Source organism: Sinocyclocheilus rhinocerous, unplaced genomic scaffold (genome assembly GCF_001515625.1).
Source record: "Sinocyclocheilus rhinocerous isolate Xijiao unplaced genomic scaffold, SAMN03320098_v1.1 scaffold1189, whole genome shotgun sequence".
In the NCBI taxonomy this organism is placed as follows: Eukaryota; Metazoa; Chordata; class Actinopteri; order Cypriniformes; family Cyprinidae; genus Sinocyclocheilus; species Sinocyclocheilus rhinocerous.
This window is the reverse complement of record NW_015633719.1, coordinates 56,613-73,981: the sequence shown is the minus strand read 5'-3', so window position 1 is coordinate 73,981 and position 17,369 is coordinate 56,613. Positions and strand designations below refer to the sequence as shown.

The 17,369-nt window shown below is 33.3% G+C and overlaps 1 protein-coding gene across 1 annotated transcript in view; it reads right to left on the bottom strand.

The window, feature by feature from the left end:
- The window catches only part of LOC107744738 (protein tyrosine phosphatase receptor type M), a 182,087-nt gene extending 165,620 nt beyond the window's left edge, over window positions 1-16,467 (bottom strand). Inside the window, 4 exon segments of the mRNA XM_016558555.1 lie at window positions 3,458-3,536; window positions 10,946-11,220; window positions 15,626-15,724; window positions 16,371-16,467. Coding sequence (XP_016414041.1) covers window positions 3,458-3,536; window positions 10,946-11,220; window positions 15,626-15,724; window positions 16,371-16,467 — 550 coding nt within the window.
- Window positions 16,468-17,369: the final 902 nt, after the last annotated feature.

The window sequence follows — 17,369 nt, the reverse complement described above, 5'->3', positions numbered from 1 at the left end:
GAGTGAGTGAGTGAGTGAGTGAGTGAGTGAGTGAGTGAGTGAGTGTGCGAGTGAGCGCGCGTGTGTGTGTGTGTGTGTGTGCGCGTGTGAGTGTGAGTGCGCGTGTGTGTGTGTGAGTGTGTGTGCGCGTGTTTATTCAATCAGATGTTCTGCTGCTTTTCTGTTTGTAAAGAGGGAATACAGATCCGTCAGTCAGAGAGATATTTGTTCTTCACTGACCACCAGAATTATTACTAGCATTAACAAAACCGACAAAGCTGAAATAAAACAAAATAGAAATATTATATGAAAAACTTAAACTAAACAAAAATGACAAATGTTGCCTTGGCAACTAAATGAAATACTAACATACTAAAAAAGTACTAAAAATGTAATTAAAAGTGAAAATATAAAAATAAAAGCTCATTAAAATGCAAGAGATAATAGAAATGGATGGAACTGCTGTGTTAAAGCTGTACAAAATAAAATAAAAAAAATAGTAAAATAATTCTGAAGCAGTAAAATTACTAAAATTACTGGAAATAAAACAAACAGTAAAACTGAACTAAAACCAAATTAAATTTACTAACTTGAAGAAAAAAAAAACTAAAACAGAACTAAAGCTACATTTTAAAATAAAGTTAAAACCTAAGATTTAAAAAAAATAAACTAAAAAGAAAATGACCATTGAAAATATAAAATTAAACATAAAATGTAAATAAAACACTATAATATTATTATGATAAAATATAAAAAAATATAAAAAATACGATTTTTATAAAAATCTTTTATACATTTTTAAAAAATAAATAAGTCCATATATTAAAATATATATATATAATTAATGAATAAATAAAACCTAAAATTCAAAAAAAAAAAATATTTTTATTTAAAAATTTTTTTACCTAAAATAAAATTACTAAAAATTCAACTACAATTAAAAGGAGAACTGAAAATATAGAAACAAAATTAACATATAATTTAAAATTAAATAAAAGCTACAATATGACATAACTAATAATAAAATAACACTAATGAGCACACACACACACACACACACAAATGCATGCGATGCATCTAACTGGATCACACTGTTGAAATAAATAAATACTAAAACTGACTTAAAACTGACTTAAAACTAAATCCATTTTAAAATAAAGATAAATAAATAAAAATAAATAAAACCTAAAATAAAAGTGAAACCTAAAAAACTGGAAATTAAACTCAAATGAAAATTTTTAATAAAAAGTATGATATAAATAATACTGTGCACATAAAAACACAAACATGTGATGCATTTAATTGGAAATAATGTGATTTCATGTATAAGTTTGAGAGCGAAGCGTGAGAAAAGGTCATAGAAACACCACACACACACATCAGCCTGAATGAGAAACGTCCATCAGATTCATAACAGAGAAAAAACGAATTCAGAAATCAGAGTAACTAGTGAAGGTGACTTAATGAAAGTTCATGTGATTTTAATTAGTCGTGACCTTCATTTAAAGATCTGAACTCAACCGATCTGATACTGGAGGATTCATGATCTGCATGCATTTCCCTGGAAATGAAGTGACTTCACGTGTAAACAGGAGTTTAAGAACGAACGAGGGAAGAGAGACGGAGGGAACGACTCTAAGAGTGATGAATAACAGACGAGGAGAGATGGATGAGCAGGTGAAAGAGTGAAGGTCAGACGCTCAGAGAAACATCATTCAAAACCAAACGCGCTTTCATTTATCAGCTGATGAACCACGTTATACGAGACATTCAGAGACGATTATTAATTATGAGATTGTGATGCCATATGACTTTATATCTGTCATAATCAACTGCTGTTTATGAAAACTGATCCTTACAAAAGCACCAGTGGAGCTTCAGCATTTAAAGGCCCAGTGAAAAACAATTATTTAAATTTGGGTTTGTTTCAGTGACGTCATTGTTAACTGCAACTAAAATGTTAAAAATAGATTTTTCAATTACTGAAATTAAGCTGAAATAAAATTAAATATAAATATTAAATTAAAAACTTGTTGCCCTGAACACTACCTGAAATAAAACACGTTTCAGTTAAATTACTGAAATAAAATTACATTTAAAAAACTTAAATTAAAACTAAAAAATGTTTTAAAAATAAATAAACCGATAGAAGACATTACCGAAAGATATATATTTAAAATATATTATTTTAAAATATTTCTAAGTAGCTTTTTACTTCGTCTTTCATCTAGGATTAGACTAGTTTTTTTTCGACGTTGTGTTTTATTATTATTTGGTTAAAACACGTTTCAGTTAAATTACTGAAATAAAATTACATTTAAAAAACTTAAATTAAAACTAAAAAATGTTTTAAAAATAAATAAACCGATAGAAGACATTACCGAAAGATATATATTTAAAATATATTATTTTAAAATATTTCTAAGTAGCTTTTTACTTCGTCTTTCATCTAGGATTAGACTAGTTTTTTTTTCGACGTTGTGTTTTATTATTATTTGGTTTTAAGTTCCATGTTTTGTTATGCATTTTACAGTATGTATATTAATTTTTGTTTTCTGTTTTTATCTTGTTATATTAATAATTTACTTGTTTTCATGTGAAGTGCTTGTTATAATGTAAAAAAAGGTGCTATCAAAATTACATTTATTATATAATAATTATTCATATAAATGTCAAAAGCACATAACAAAAATACTAAAAATGAAACTAAATGAAACTAAAAAAAACAAAAGGATGAAAAGATAAAAATAAAAGATCATTCAAAATATTAATAAACAATATATTAATTAATACATAATGTATTAATATATAATAAATAATACTAAAATAAAAAAAAATTCTAACACAAAGCATCATATGCCTTCAGAAGCTTTGAAATACAGAGCACAAGTCATATGGACGACAATACTTCAGTGAGTTTTAGTGTCTTTTTTTTTTAAAGCATCAGTTCTTTGTAATTGCATAGGAAACATCAACATAAGAAAATCATAAAGGTTTGGAACGACATGAAGGAGAGTAAATGATGACAGAATGATCATTTCTGGGTCGTCCCTTTAAAATGTGGCTGAATCACCAACAACAGCAGCCTAAACAGTGACTAAACAGCTAATTGGCTATTAGTTAACATTAACTAACCCGCACAGCCTCCTCAGTGACATCAGATGAAAAGGAAGGAAGAAGCAAAATAGAAATAAGCTACTACAAAACGGTCAAAGTGACTCACATTGAAACAAATCAACACACACACACACACACTCGTTCTTTTAGCTTTGTGTAACTGGCTAGAACATATTTTAGTGAGTGATGAGTGTTTGTAATCATCTGAGGTCACAGAGGAACACACAAGAGCAGAGGGGATTGTGGGATTGTAGTGTTTGGTGACTGTGTTCTTTAATCTGCTTTCAAAGGGTCGGTTCTGTGTGGCGGCAGCAGATAGTGAAGCCCTGTGACACACGTGTTCACGTCTCATGACACTTACTGCACTGATGACCCTGACGCGAGATTCCTCTGACGGCCAGCAGACCCCGTTCACCGGTCCCCACCGCCTCAAACACCAGCTGAAACCAGAGACACAGAGACAGAGAGTCAGTCTGAGAGAAACCAGCCAACACAACACTTCATCAGCATTATCAGAGATTCACAACAGCGTTTAAGGCCAGACACTTCAGGCAAAATCTGTGTGTTTTCATGCTCTGGTCAGTTTTGAGGTCTGTTTTGCTTCCATATCATGTCTTCTGTCAGACTAGTGGGAAAAACACACATATTTAAGTGTTTATATTATTGCACTTTATCTATTTGTGTGTGTAAATTTAAATTCCAATAAAATCTTTAAAGAGTTTTTTCTCCACTTCAGCAGCACTTACAAACACCAAACTTTACAGTTTTATTCTTATCTATATTCTGGAGGTTTTTACTGAGGGGTTTGTTCATATATCATTCACGCTGATTTATACAACATTTTACTCCTACGAACGTGGCAAAAATGCATATTTTTAAAAACTGTGAGTTTTATCTCCACTTCAGTAATACTTACAGGCACCAAAACCTACAGTTTTATTCCTCTCTATATTCTGAAGGTTTTTACTGAGGGGTTTGTTCATATATCATTCACACTGATTTATACAACATTTTACTCCTACAAACATAGCGACAATGCATACATTTAAAGGCTCTGAGTTTTTTTCTACATTTCTACATTTATTCATTTGGCAGACACTTTTATCCAAAGCGACTTACATAAACCAAAACTTAGAATTGTATTCCTCTCTATATTCTGAATATTTTTAATGAGGGGTTCGTTCACCTGATTTTATACAACAGTTTATTCCCAAAAACATAGCGATTTTTTTCTGTCAGTTGAAAGTATTTTCTGATTTATGGAGTGATAAAAGGAGAAATTCAAAATCTCCCCTGGAAAAAAACTTTAACTCTAATATGACATATGTTTGAACCTAGTTTTATCCAATTAAAAGATGAATTAAAAGGGAAAAACGAGGCGAGACGCTACAACCAAAAGTTTCTTTCATGCACTGGTCAATTTTGAGATTTTGGGCAATTTGACTTTTCATAACGTGTTGTTTCAGATTAATGGAAATAAAATGCACTAAAACAAGCATTTAAAAGTGTATTTTGAATGTTTTATCTATTAACGCCTGTAGATTTCAGTTCCAATCCATATCTTTAAAGAGATTTTTTTCTCCACTTCAGCAGCACTTATATACACCAAACTTTACAGTTTTATTCCTCTCTATATTCTGAAGACTTTTACTGAGGGGTTTGTTCATATATCATTCACACTGATTTATATAACACTTTATTCCTGAAAACATGTAGTATTCACCTGTAGTGTCTCCAAATAAACACAGCATATCAAAAAGTTGTGACTTTTATTTTCCATTTCCATTTATTTATTTAATCAGGGACAATGCACATTAATAGTACATAAATATGTAAAATGCGCCAGATTTAGCCAACACTGGCTATTTTTCATCCGTAGTCCCTTTTGGCAGGTTGATGTTAAGGACAGGAAGAAAATATAAACAAAGAATATTTTATAAGATAAAGATATTTTAAAAAGCCAATAGACTTTAGTTTATATCACAGCTTTTTGGACAGAAGCATCTGATTGGACAGAAATCTGTGTAGTGCAACTTGAGTCATCAATATGTTGGAGACTGGAAACACAAACTAAAAGACACAAAACATGTTATGTTCAGACATAAGGTGCTTAAAGTTTATATTTAAAGTCAAAGAATAATCAGGATATTGTTGGTGCAGATCTATGTTGTCCTGTGTTTCTCACAGAGTTTGCATGTTGTTATGCGTTGTTTTGAAGCACCTGTGAGTGTTTATTTGATCACACAGGAAACAGCAGGTTAAAGCCACGTGCTCAGATTGCATGAACGCTGACATCAGGCAGCCCTGCAGCACTGCGCTGCTCCTCTCATGGTCTCCTCCTCCTCATATTGTGCATGGAGGATCTTGTGTCTATGCCAGAGCTGAAGACGCAGCAGGAGCTCCAGAGACGGTCCAGTGCTTAACATGGCCAAAAGTCCTGATATCATCACGGTCCGGTCGCAAAAATACAACACGGTCTGCGCTTACTGAATGCAAAACACATGAGGGTGTGCAAATCTGATTATGATTCTAATGAAAAACACAGCACATCTATAGAAAAGCACAATAATTCTGCTGTATCATCACCGACGCCCGCATGTGATATGATGATATGAATTTTTCCTATTTTGTCCACTGGACAAATAAAAATATATATCAGATGATAACACCATGGTACTTTTTTGACACTGAAATATTACATATTACCATATTAATGTACCATGATATTTGTGTATAACCGTGGTAAATCTTAAAAACACAATACGATACCATATTACTTTGTATCTCTCATGAGCAACAATTCAATTTAAAAAAAAATAGTGAATGTATTGAGTGAAGTTATTTCAGTGTGTTTTTTGTTAACTAATAAATATTGTGCATTGAAATAAAGCTGAAATAAAATTACTGATATGAGATGAAAAACTTACACGGAAATGAGATGTTGAAATAAAATAAGTACTAAAATTATTACAACTAAAACTGAAATAAAAAATAAATTAAAGCCAAAAATAAATATAATAAAGAATAAAAATGACAAACGCACAATGAAATTCTTAAAACTTTTCTAATCAAACTTTTCTACTCAAACCATTTTCCTAATTAAAAGTAAAATGAAAATTGTTGATGACATGAAAAAAACAGATGAAAATATCAAGGTACTTTTATTATTACCATGATAAATTTACATTATATTTGCAAAATACTTCTAAATAATAGTCTAAAAGTATAATATTAAAATACAATATTAACATGTTATGATGTCAAAATCACAGCAATACTGTGGTATTTTCATATACCAAGGTACTAATACCATGTTCATATAATATTCACATGTTACTTCAAAGAATTATCACGGTAGCATGTCCATAGTAATGACGTGGTATTTTCTGGTACGTTTTGAGTCATTATCGCTCTCAGAGTTCAGATCTTTAATATCATTCAGCAGTAAACGTTTCTCAGGAGAACCTGAATGAGACACTGTCAATGCGGCCTGAACAAAAGAGCAAATTAAATGAATCATTAGCGGCACACGGATCACTTTATTAGGCCAATCAAATTGATTTTCATTCTGCTGTCGTTTAGCAGACGCTCGCTAGCATCAAGGCCTCTAATTATGGTTTTATGATGGACTCGTGCAAGAGCGAGACGTGAGATTCCCACACGTCACTGTGAGCAGAACATAAAGTCAGTCCCACCATGAATTCACCATTATTTGTTTGTGATGTGGCATATTTTTTTCCCTTACATAATTATATATCGTATAATTAGGATACCATATTTACCATATTATACAATGTTAGATGTACAATACTCATATATATACATATATATATATATATAATTACAAACAATAAGACAAATATATATATATGAAGAGTGCTTTGAAGAGGTAAAAATAGAAATTTAATAATCAAATGTAAAATAAGACAATTAAATATACAATGATCTTTTTTAAAGCTACTAAGGTTTTTTTTCTTCTTGGTTTATTAGGTTGCTGTCACTTTAAGACCAAATGCTCGGTTTGTTTTTAAATTGGAGTTTGTTTTTACTGGATCAATTTATAATCTCATGAATAAAATGAATTATGAAGTAAAGAAATACAACAATAGCTTCAGTCTGTACATGAATATCTGTAATTGAAGATACTATATTTTAAACACGCTTCTCATTTATTTTGATCTGTTGAATACTGTAGCTGAAAAGAAAACTTTCTGAATAAAACAAACAAGAATAATCTGATCTCCGTTCTTCTCTAATTACATAATTAATCTCATGTAAAAGTTTAGTTTGTTTCATTGGGTTTTGGGCACGCATGACCTCCTGTAACGCCCATCAGCGCATCAAATGACAGACGATGTTAATAATTGCAACTCAAACGTCATTTAGAAAACGAATAGCATTTATCTTCAGCGTTTGAGTCTGATCTCTTTTGTTCTGGTGTTTATTTTCAAAAGACTCAAGCCGCATCTGTTTGTCAATCAGCATTAAGCGCACAGTTTCTCAGCTCCGCAGGAACAAAGCAGAGGTCAGAGGTCACGCGTTCATCCTCCATCTCACCTGTGCATTAAAAATATCCAGCGTGAAATGTCCCGGCATTACGGGACTAACACAATTCGCATACTCAAACTATACTGTCAATTAAAACAGAAGCGAGCGCCACGCAATTAGTCGTTGTGCACTAAAAGAAAAGCGCAACAGGAGATAAAAACACAAACCCTGTAATTACAAAATAAGAGAGCGGAGGATTTTCCCTGTAGCAGGTGGTTTCAACTTGACAAACTCTTAAGATACAGTGCAATTACACAAACCTGCAATTAGCCAAGAATCGCTAATTAGCCACAGCACTGAAGAATTGGAGATTGCATTGTTAATCTCTGCTTGTATTAAAAAGTCACAATCACATTTCTCAGCAATTACGCACGCGCCGCGGCAGGATGGAGACGTGATTCGTGTCTCTTGGCAGATGCTGCTTATTTCTCTGAGGACTTCTGGATGCTTTTGTTGTCAGTCGTCCAGCAGTCTCTCGCGGGAGAGCCGCGCGTTTGATGAGCGTGTCTGAGCATCGGGGTTATTTGTTAGCGTGAGGACGCTGATGCTCATGATAAAATACTAACTCAAAATGAAGTGTGCTCCCAACGGAAGAGAAATCACACATCAGACTCAACACTGAGAGTCTCTAATGCTTCTCAGCTGTTTCTCCTGAGAAAAAGACCTCAGGAGTCTCGCATGAGTCTGCTCTTGAGTTTCAGAAGAGATCTCAATGATGCTGTGCTGGGATTTGACAAGAGAGTGAAGTGTGCAATCAAAAATCTCAGTCTCAATTTGAATTCTCATGAGTATTGAAGAAGCACAGACCAAAAGAAGTGTTTGGGAAACCGGTTTGGAAAATAATTGCTATTTGCTTTGAAATTAAACAGTGATGCAGAAACTACATACATATACATACATAAACAAATAAATAAATAAATGTATTCACCAGTAGGTGGCGATGAGTGACTGTCTTTATGAATGAGTAATTGAATCATTTAATGAACTGATTCATTCAAAAACATCAATTCATTCATGAACAAAACAAGTGGCTGTCTTTATGATTGAATCACTGAATCATTCACTGAACCGATTAAAACAAAAGAGTGATTCATTAAGGAAAAAACTAATTACTGTCAATAAATGAGTCATTGAATCATTCACTGAACAGATTACAACAAAACATTGATTCATTTAGGAACAAACCAAGTTACAGTCTATGAATGTGTCATTGAATCATTCACTGAACAGATTATAACAAAACAGTGAATCATTTAGGAACAAAGTTACTGTCTATGAATGACCTTGTTTGGTTGTAAAGTTAAGGAAATAAAAAAAGGTTACGGTCTATGAACGAGTCATTGAATCATTCACTGAACTGATTAGAACAAAACAGTGATTCATTCAGGAGCAAACCAAGTTATTGTCTATATGTGTGAGTCGTTGAATCATTCATGAAGTGTGTAGTTTCTGCACTATTTCAAAGCACAAATAACTATTATTTCCAAACAAGTTTCCCAAACACTCCTACTGACCCGTCCATCCCAAATATTTATGTGAAATAAATGATTAAGTGATTTAAATTAAAATTGCTATTTTTGATTGCATACTTCACTGATCCAATGAAATAAAAATATAATATATAAATTCGCTCGTCACCTAAATGACCATCAGCACAAGACCACGGAAACCAGACGAGTCCTCTGCACAATCTGACCTGTGTTGCAGCCTGGAATTAAACCACACCATGCTGGTTTCGTCTGGCCTGAGGAGAACCGGCCCCCGACTGAGCCTGGTTTCTCCCAAGGTTTTTTCTCCATTTCTGTCACCAATGGAGTTTTGGTTCCTTGCCACCTTGTTCACACCTTGTTCCTTTGCTTGCTTAGTTGGGGACGCTTGACTGATTGCACAGACGCTATTGGAAGAGAGCTGAACTGGATCACTGAATCATCAATGAACTGACTTTAGCTGGAAAATGACTCTTTGTTATTGTCCTCTTGCATTATTGACAAACTATTTTCCTGTTGACACTGTAAAGCTGCTTTGACACAATCAGTATTGTATAAAGCGCTATATAAATAAAGGTGACTTGACTTGATTAATTAAATTATATAAACATAAATTATATGTTTTATATATTTTAAATAAATTAACAGAAAAATGCACTCTATTATTATTACTATTAATATTTATGAATTCATATTTTTTTATTGATTTATTCATTTAAATGTATTAATAATTTTAAATGTAATTTTCTATGTATTTTAAGGTCCAATAATGTCAGTCTGAGTGTGAAACACAGCATGTGCTGCTCTATGGTGGTGTTTCACTCATTCAGACTGTCTGTTCTGCCCAGTTCATTTCCTAACATGACTCTTTTTGTGTCCATATGTTCATCCCCGATGGCGTCCATAAAAGAGCTTTTATCCAGAAACGCCTCTCATCATGACACATCGAATACATCAGCTGCTGAATGTCGTACGCCGAGGGTTCGAGGAACTTCCTGCAGGTCGGTACAAACCAAACTCATTTGTGAGGCTGATGGGGGAGCGTTTCATCGAAAAATAATTGAACTTCCTCTTTTAATTAAGGCGGCGGCGGCGTGTGGACCAGCGGGAAGCTGCTGCAGTCTGGCAGGTGTCGAGTCGTCAAACACGAGCCACTTTGTAGGTTTGTGTCAAGAGCAACAGGAAACATAATTAATTAATGAGACGCACTGCAGCGCTGGATGACAGAAGAAACGGCGGATACGAACGAAGTTCAATTCTCTATTCTTTTGACTTGTTTTATTTTTATTTAAAAAAGACCCTCTAACACTAGCGTTCCCTATTCTTTTTTCTATCCTATCTACTTGTTTTCTTTTTATTTATTATACGTGTCCCTGGACCACAAAACCAGTTGGGTTTCAGGAAATATCAGTTTACATATCCAAACATTCATTTTGACATTAATTGTAATAATGCAGTGAGATTTTTGTGCTGCACACAGAGATCTGATCTGATCATTATCAGTCTGTCTGGAATGACATGAAGAAACAGAACAAACTGAGACAGACTCAATCCAGAAGAACTGACGCTTCAAGAAAACTCCTGCAAAGCTCCTGAGAAACTCTGCTCAAGTGCAACGAGGGCAAAAGCTGCTTTAAACGCAAAGGATGCACGCACCAAATGTTGATTTAATTCAGTTAATAGAAGTTAACTGATAAAGAAAATCTATTTATGACATTATTTTTGACAGCATCCTCATTTTACAGCATTATTACACAAGTTTTGTGGTCCAGGGTCACAAATGTAAATGACTAAATGAATGAAGACGTTCTCACCTGGTAGAAATTGGGCCAGAAGGTGCTGATGGCCAGCTCAACCTGCTGCCATTTCTTCAGAGCCGGACCGGACGAGTTCCACACGGCGATGCCCAGAGGACTGTTGTTCTCCTTGACGTAGATGAGGAGCTGGCCAGGGCTCGAACCCTCTCGACCGGCGCTGTAATACTCGAATATGACGCAGTGGGTGTCGTTCTCTTTGAACTGCGCCATGTAGAGCTGCGCTCGCTGACCAGAGACCCGGCCTGATGTGTTCACCATCATGAACGCTGAACCTGAGGATGGGAAATATCAAAAGTTAGGTTACAAGCTGAAAATACAACACAACAACAGTGCAAACTAATGTAATCAGTCCCGTCCATTTACACCTGTGTGAATCTACCGCAGTATAAACACTGACACTGATCAGCAAATAACACCAGAGCATCCAGAAAGCAGGTTATGTGCTCAAGTATACAGTGGTGATATTGAAAGGAGACATATTATGCCCCTTTTTACAATATGTAATATTAAGTCTCTGGTGTCCCCAGAATGTGTCTGTGAAGTTTCAGCTCAAAATACTCCACAGAGCCTATTTTGAGTGGAAGCAGAAACAGGCTGTTTTTCGTGCCTGTCTCTTTAAATGCAAATGAGCTGCTGCTCCCCGCCCCCTTTTCCAGAATAGAGCTGCGCCGTTACAGCTCGAACCTGCTAAAAACATCCGTTTTGTTTCTGATTATCATGTTTATCGCGCTGAAATCATTAGTTTAAACTTCTGATATACGGTTTTCTGAGTGCACACGTACAGAAAGCGGCTGTCACAGCATGTGAGTACTAAACTAAGTTCTCATTCACACACAAGTTTATGTTAAAAACACACATGAGTTACAAAAACAGTGGGTTATGTCTGTGAAGGTAAACAGCTGGGAAATAAATCGCATGTTTATTTTAGATCTGTGTGGCAGCAGCAATATACAGTAAATAAATCAATAAATGCACTGCTCTCGTCTCCTCTGAGGCTGGGACTCTAAACAGTGTTCTGTGCTCATCTGTGCAGCCAAACACAGAACAGTTAGCATGTTTGGCTCAAACGTTCGCCATGGCATTAGAACTAGTACACCGTTGTCGCTTGTGAAATCAAAATGACGGTGCCGTGGGTGTAAACTTACAGATTATGGGGCGGTAATATTATAATGAGATCCCTTTGCCACGTCACCAAGTGAGCAAAATCAAACGCGCTCGTTTTCTCAGACGCTTGCAGAAAAAGACTTCCCAAAACAAAGTTGCTGGGTTAATCTTTTTCACGTTTCCTTGGTTGGTAGATGCACCAGGGACCTGATTATAGCACTTACAACCTGGAAAAGTCAGATTTTCATGATATGTCACCTTTAAAAGACTTTCAATTTAAAACCTTTCAGTTAACTTAAACTCAACCATAATTTATTTGTATCATTAATATACTACTATAGTTTTAATTAAATATTTAAATTATTAACGTTTTAATTTTAGTTAAAGTTTTAGTTAAAATTTTCATAATTTTGTTGTGTGTTTCTGTAATTTATTATTTTTTAAGAGGTCTATACTGTTTTTTTGTTTGTTTGTTTTTTCAGTTTTAGGTTTTGTAGTACTTTATCTTAAGCTAAAGGAACCTTAGAAATTTTGACATGGCATCTAAATAACAAAAAAAAATTTTATATATATTTTCAGTTAGTTGCCAAGGTAGCATTTCTAATTTTTGTTTAGTTTAAGTTGAAGTCCTAACAAAACTAAAACTAAAACAAACATTTATGTTACTTCACATAAAATAAACATTAACTTGAATAAAATAAAATATAAAACAAGTTAGATGCCAAAGCAATACTTCTAATTTTTGTTTAAGTTAAGATGAAGTACTAAGAAAAACTAAAACTAAAAACACAAAAACATTTGTTACTTGACATAAAATAAACATTAATTTCAATAAAAGTTAACTTTATTAAAATTGAACTTATTTAATAAAGCTATTTTTTTCATGATTAAGTTGAAGTATCAAAAAAAGAAAAACATAAGAAAACTGTTACTTGACCTAAAACGTTTTTTTTTTTTTATATATATTTTCTTAAACATTTATTTTATGTCAAGTAACAAATTTATTTATGGTTCTAGTTTTAGTTTAATGGCTGAAAAGAAAGTTCTCATGAAAAAAAAGTACAGAATATAAATCCCGCAGCATTATCCTGACGTTATTATCCGCACTGTTTCAAAATCTCATCATGTGTCGAGTGTGTCAGGGTTAGGGTTGGGTATCGTTTTTTTTTTTTTTTCGATACCGGTGCCAAATCGATACTTTTAAAATGGTTCCGGTGCCTAAACAGTGCCTATTTATTAAAAATAAATAAATAAATAAAAATTCCCCAAAAAATTATGAATTGGCCATTATTTGTATTATTAGAGCTTTCCGACTTGAGTTCACGTGCGTTTTCTCAGTCGGGGAATTGTGTGTGTGTGTGTGTGTGTGTAACTAGCTCAGGTGTGTGAAGTGTTTGCTGGACTAACAGCGCTGTGGAAAAACAGCTAAAGACAGGAAGTGTGTTTCTAAAATGGTTAATAAGTAGCTTCTGTCACATCAGAGCGGCTCTCGACGGAAAGCAGATGTTGACTTTAGAGCCGCGTGTTTATTTGTCCAGAGCAACTGAAGCTCATTTAACCCTCATTTATACTGCATGAAAACAAGAAGAAACTCTTCAGCATTTTGCTGTATCATATTAGATTGATGATTAGATCCTTTCTAAATGATCAAACTTTACTTGTAATTGCACAAACGTCCAGCTTCAGCTGCTGCTTCTCGTGTCAAATCTTGACTGATTTTTATCAAGTAAGCATCAGAATAACTGCAGTAATATCTCCAGATGAACACTTACTGGACTGAAGCAGCTCAGCTTTACTTGATTCTCCATCAATCATGTTTTAGAGTCTCAAATCTGATCCTCAGGATCTTTTGAGGAGCGTTTGTTTCCAGAAGCTTTACTTTCACTGTTCCTCAGCGGAGGAATGATCTTCACAAGCCTCCAGAACATCTCACATCTTCTGAGGAGCCTTTATTTCTTCAGCTCTCAATCACTGCATTATATGTTTGGAACATTTCAATCTCATCTTACTGAGACAGATTACTGGAGATATAGAGACGACTGATATTTATAGCATTTTATGTCAGTATCTGCTGTACTGTTAGAAAGATCTCATTGATTTATATTACAAGCAGCAGAATTTCATTCAATAAATATCAGCATCTGCAGCAAATTGCAGTTTTCTCCTCCATATTCTCACTATACCAAACTATATGAGCCATAAAAGCCTGATGCATCAAATATCAAAAGCTTTTATTTTTGTCTAAAGGTTCAATACACTGCTCCATTTCCAAAAACAGATTTTCCAGGGTTAAAAAAGATCTGGATCCGACGAGATGTTTTTCATGAATGCAGCAGGTCTGAACTCTCTGGACTGAAATCATCTGAACAGACGACAGACGCAGATGCAGACGAGAGCATATCACCACGAGCTCATTACTGAATCTGCTGACACACACAGCACTGCATGTGTCACCTCTCCATAACCTCACATCTGTCAGTAAATACTGCGCTTTATATTGTATGCATTACTCTACAATCAGAGTCTCATTCCATACACACTAACATGCTGCAGAAACCGACGTATGTTAGTAATATAAAGGAGATACAGAAGACAGAAATAATTTTCTCAGTGTTATTTTAGTATCTTTGAGATACTATTATAGTTTCATTAATATTTGGAGTATTTTTTATATATTAAAAAAATTTTATACGTTACATTTTTTGGAAGTTTTTGTCATTTTATTAGTTTTTCTATGTCTATATAGTTTTTAATTGTTTTCAGTTTTCCTTTTTTTCAGCTAAAGTATATTGTCATCATGAATATTAGTATTTATTTTTTATAATATTATTTATTTTTATTTCAGTATAAATTATTTGCTGCCTCTGCGAACCACGGAAAACAGATGGATGGATAGATATTTGTTATTTATTTTAGTACATCAAGTTAAACTAAATGAAAATGAGAAATCAAGTAAAAAATATATTTACATTTATTTAATATTTTATTTCAGTTAGTTTATTTTAATAACAAAATCATTTATTTTTTCATAATACTTTTTTTAAAGTTTTATTGTAATTACAAAATGATATTTTCCTTTTTTTCAGCTAAAGTATATTGTCATCATGAATATTAGTATTTATTTTTTATAATATTATTTATTTTTATTTCAGTATAAATTATTTGCTGCCTCTGCGAACCACGGAAAACAGATGGATGGATAAATATTTGTTATTTATTTTAGTACATCAAGTTAAACTAAATGAAAATGAGAAATCAAGTAAAAAAATATATTTACATTTATTTAATATTTTATTTCAGTTTATTTTAATAACAAAATCATTTATTTTTTCATAATACTTTTTTAAAAGTTTTATTGTAATTACAAAATTATATTTTGTTAATATTATTTATCTGTATTTTAATATAAATTATTTGTTATTTATTTTATTTATGAAAGTTTAATTTAAGGTAAAGCATTTTATGTTTTATTTCAGTTAAAGTTTATTTATGATTGTTTTTGTAATATTATTTATCTGTAATGTATTTATATTTATAAAAGTTTACTTTATGGTCTTAGTTCTAGTTAAAAACCCTGTTGCCATGGTGACATGAAGCGTGCAGTAAAGCGCAGGGAACACAGGCTGTTAGTGATCAGAAGTGGGAACGGATCGATCATCTCACCTTTGAAACCTGTGAGGGACAAATCAAAGATGAGACACTGAATGGGTTCTTGATTCGGTCCGGCTGTGTGTTCTGGGTTAAAAGCCATTAACACACACTTCTGACGGTCTGTTTCAGCCTGAGAAACTCTAATCAGCACATTAGAAGTACAGTCTGATGTCAGGATGGAGGAATCAGATTTATGAGCTGGGCATCAGCCGGATCATCCAGGATTTTCTTGTTGTGTCGATTAAAAATATCATGGTGGAACTAATTAGTGTTGATCAAAATGAGTTGTTGAACTTCTTTAGGGTTAGTAATTATGATTTCTGAAAAATTTCCCAGAGGGACTTGAAGGCAGCAGGAGCTCCAGCTACAAAACCTCATTCTGCGTACTTAAAAAAATGTCTTTACTTTAAAAATAAATATAATTATAATTACAAAATATATAAAGATTTTATATATTTAATTAAATATTTCATGTATTTATTTAAAATTATATATTTATTAATTTATTAAAATATTTATTTTATATATATAATATTTTTACATATTTAAAATTATAATATTTAAATATAACATGATAAAAAATATATATATATTTAATGTAAATAGAAACCAGTATAAAAATATCTCAAATGAATTTACATTATATTACATCATATTACAGTGCCACTATTGAGCTTCAGCTCGTCTGTATTGTTGGATCGACTGTTTCTCGTCTTCCTCTTGAAAATATCCCATAGACTCCATATGGGCTTCAGGTCAGGCATGTTGGCTGGCCAATCAAGCATATATATATATATATTAGTTCGTTTTAGTTTATTTATTTTTATTAAATACACACATGTAAAAACACGTGTGTTCCACAGAATAAAGTCATATGTATATAATGACGATTTACAGTTATTTCTGTGACCCCTTCGTTGGTCAACACACATCTTAAAGTGTTATCGGGTCAGTGATGACAGCGGTTCAACGTTCCTGTAATCTCGTCACTTACGAGCAGCTGCTCTTTCATTAGCAACGGTCCGACAGCGACTCTGACTCGTGTGAAAGCAGCTGAAGAAAGAGCAACAAACGAGCTCCATCACATGTGACGTGCCACAGATCGAGCAGCAAGACGTTTGTGAGATAAACGACAGCAGACTGATAACAGAGACGGAATGAAACCTTCCCGAAAATACCAGCGCTCCCGTGACCGCGTAACTGTTTGATTGAGTTATTCTGACAGCACATGATCGCAGAGACACAAAACACACCAGACACGTCACATCTGATATATCTGAAAGAACAAGCATCCAATAAATCTGCTGGAGTGATTCCTGCTGGAGATTCCTAGTAATTCATCATCAGAATAAATCCATGCAAAAACAACTTATACTTATTAACTGTCTAAATGTCATTCAGTAGACTAAATATCAAAGCACCTCATGCACAAACACTTTACTATGGAAGCCCGTCTCCGCCACTGAATAAAAGATAAAAAAGGTCATTGTGAATTTTTATCTCGCAATTATGACATTTTTATAAATTTGCAATTCTGAGAAATAAAGTCGCAATACTGAGAAAAAATTTAAATCTCGCAATTCTGACTTTTCTTCTTGCAATTACAACTTTATTTCTCAGAATTGCAACTTTATTTCTAAGAATTGCAACTATTTCTCAGAATTTC